We start from the raw sequence: 1,346 nt of genomic DNA on the forward strand, positions 1-1,346 counted from the left end.
CCGAAGCTCGCAGAGAGGGAGGAGAAAGCATTGAGTTCCGGAGCTGTGCCTAACCCGGCCCAACCTTTGCTCCAGAGATCATGGCTGCCGAGGATGTGGTGGCGACTGGCGCCGACCCGAGCGAGCTGGAGGGTGGCGGGCTGCTACATGAGATTTTCACGTCGCCACTCAACCTGCTGCTGCTTGGCCTCTGCATCTTCCTGCTCTACAAGATTGTGCGCGGGGACCAGCCCGGGGCCAGCAGCGATAGCGACGACGATGAGCCTCCCCCGCTGCCCCGCCTCAAGCGGCGCGACTTCACTCCTGCCGAGCTGAGGCGTTTCGACGGCGTCCAGGACCCGCGCATACTCATGGCCATCAATGGCAAGGTGTTCGACGTGACCAAAGGCCGCAAGTTCTACGGGCCGGAGGGACCCTATGGAGTATTTGCCGGAAGAGACGCATCCAGGGGCCTTGCCACATTTTGCCTGGATAAGGAAGCACTGAAGGATGAGTATGATGACCTTTCTGACCTCACTCCTGCTCAGCAGGAGACCCTGAGTGACTGGGACTCTCAGTTCACTTTCAAGTATCATCACGTGGGGAAACTGCTGAAGGAGGGGGAGGAACCCACTGTGTACTCAGATGATGAAGAACCAAAAGATGAGAATGCTCGCAAAAATGATTAAAGCATTCAGTGGAAGCATATCTATTTTTGTATTTTGCAGAATCATTTGTAATATTCCATTCTGTCTTTAAAACATGGTGATTTCAAAATTTAGAAAAGTTTTGAACTTGCTGTAAATTTTTAAATTAACATCACTAGTGACACTGATAAAACTAATTTCTGTCTTTGAATGCATGATGTGTTTATGTGTCACAAATCCAGAAAGTGAACCACAGTGGTATAATACAAATGTTAATAGTTTTTCTTCTATCTGTAGTTAGCACAAGCTGAATTTAGATTTGGTTTTCCTGAGAGTCAGGTAAGACGTGGGTATCTCCCCAAACAGGTAAAAATGTTAAATGTGCACCAAGAACAAAGGATTAACATTTAATCATGTTCTCTAAAGACAACAAATCCCTTTTACTCAATTGACTTAACTGCATGATTTCTGTTTTATCTACCTCTAAAGCAAATCTGCAGTGTTCCAAAGGTTTGGGTATTGATTAAAGAGAGCCATCCAGTAACAAAGTGATATCTCAACACCTCCCTCACAGGGCTCATTCAGGAAGATTCACCGTGTTTCTGGACTGCTTTGTTGTCCTTGCCCTCGCAGGACACACAGACACCTTCACAAACACAGTAACCTACAGTTAGGATTAAAACAGGATCTGAACATTCAAAAGATAGCTTTAGGGGGCAA

General features: G+C 46.8%; 1 protein-coding gene across 1 annotated transcript; it reads left to right on the forward strand.

The window, feature by feature from the left end:
• The first annotated feature begins 9 nt into the window (after positions 1–9).
• On the forward strand, positions 10–837 carry LOC124105555 (membrane-associated progesterone receptor component 1). Its single transcript, XM_046462748.2, has one exon. The coding sequence runs from the start codon at positions 81–83 to the stop codon at positions 666–668; it is 588 nt and encodes a 195-aa protein (XP_046318704.1). The 5' UTR covers positions 10–80; the 3' UTR covers positions 669–837.
• Positions 838–1,346: the final 509 nt, after the last annotated feature.

The sequence above is a fragment of the Marmota monax genome, unplaced genomic scaffold (assembly GCF_021218885.2).
Source record: "Marmota monax isolate L192 unplaced genomic scaffold, Marmota_monax_Labrador192_F-V1.1 WCK01_AAM20220418_F8-fsc02420, whole genome shotgun sequence".
In the NCBI taxonomy this organism is placed as follows: Eukaryota; Metazoa; Chordata; class Mammalia; order Rodentia; family Sciuridae; genus Marmota; species Marmota monax.

Coding starts and splice junctions, on each gene's coding strand:
- LOC124105555 (XM_046462748.2), top strand. CDS start 81: ATGGCTGCCGAGGATGTGGTGGCGACTGGCGCCGACCCGAGCGAGCTG.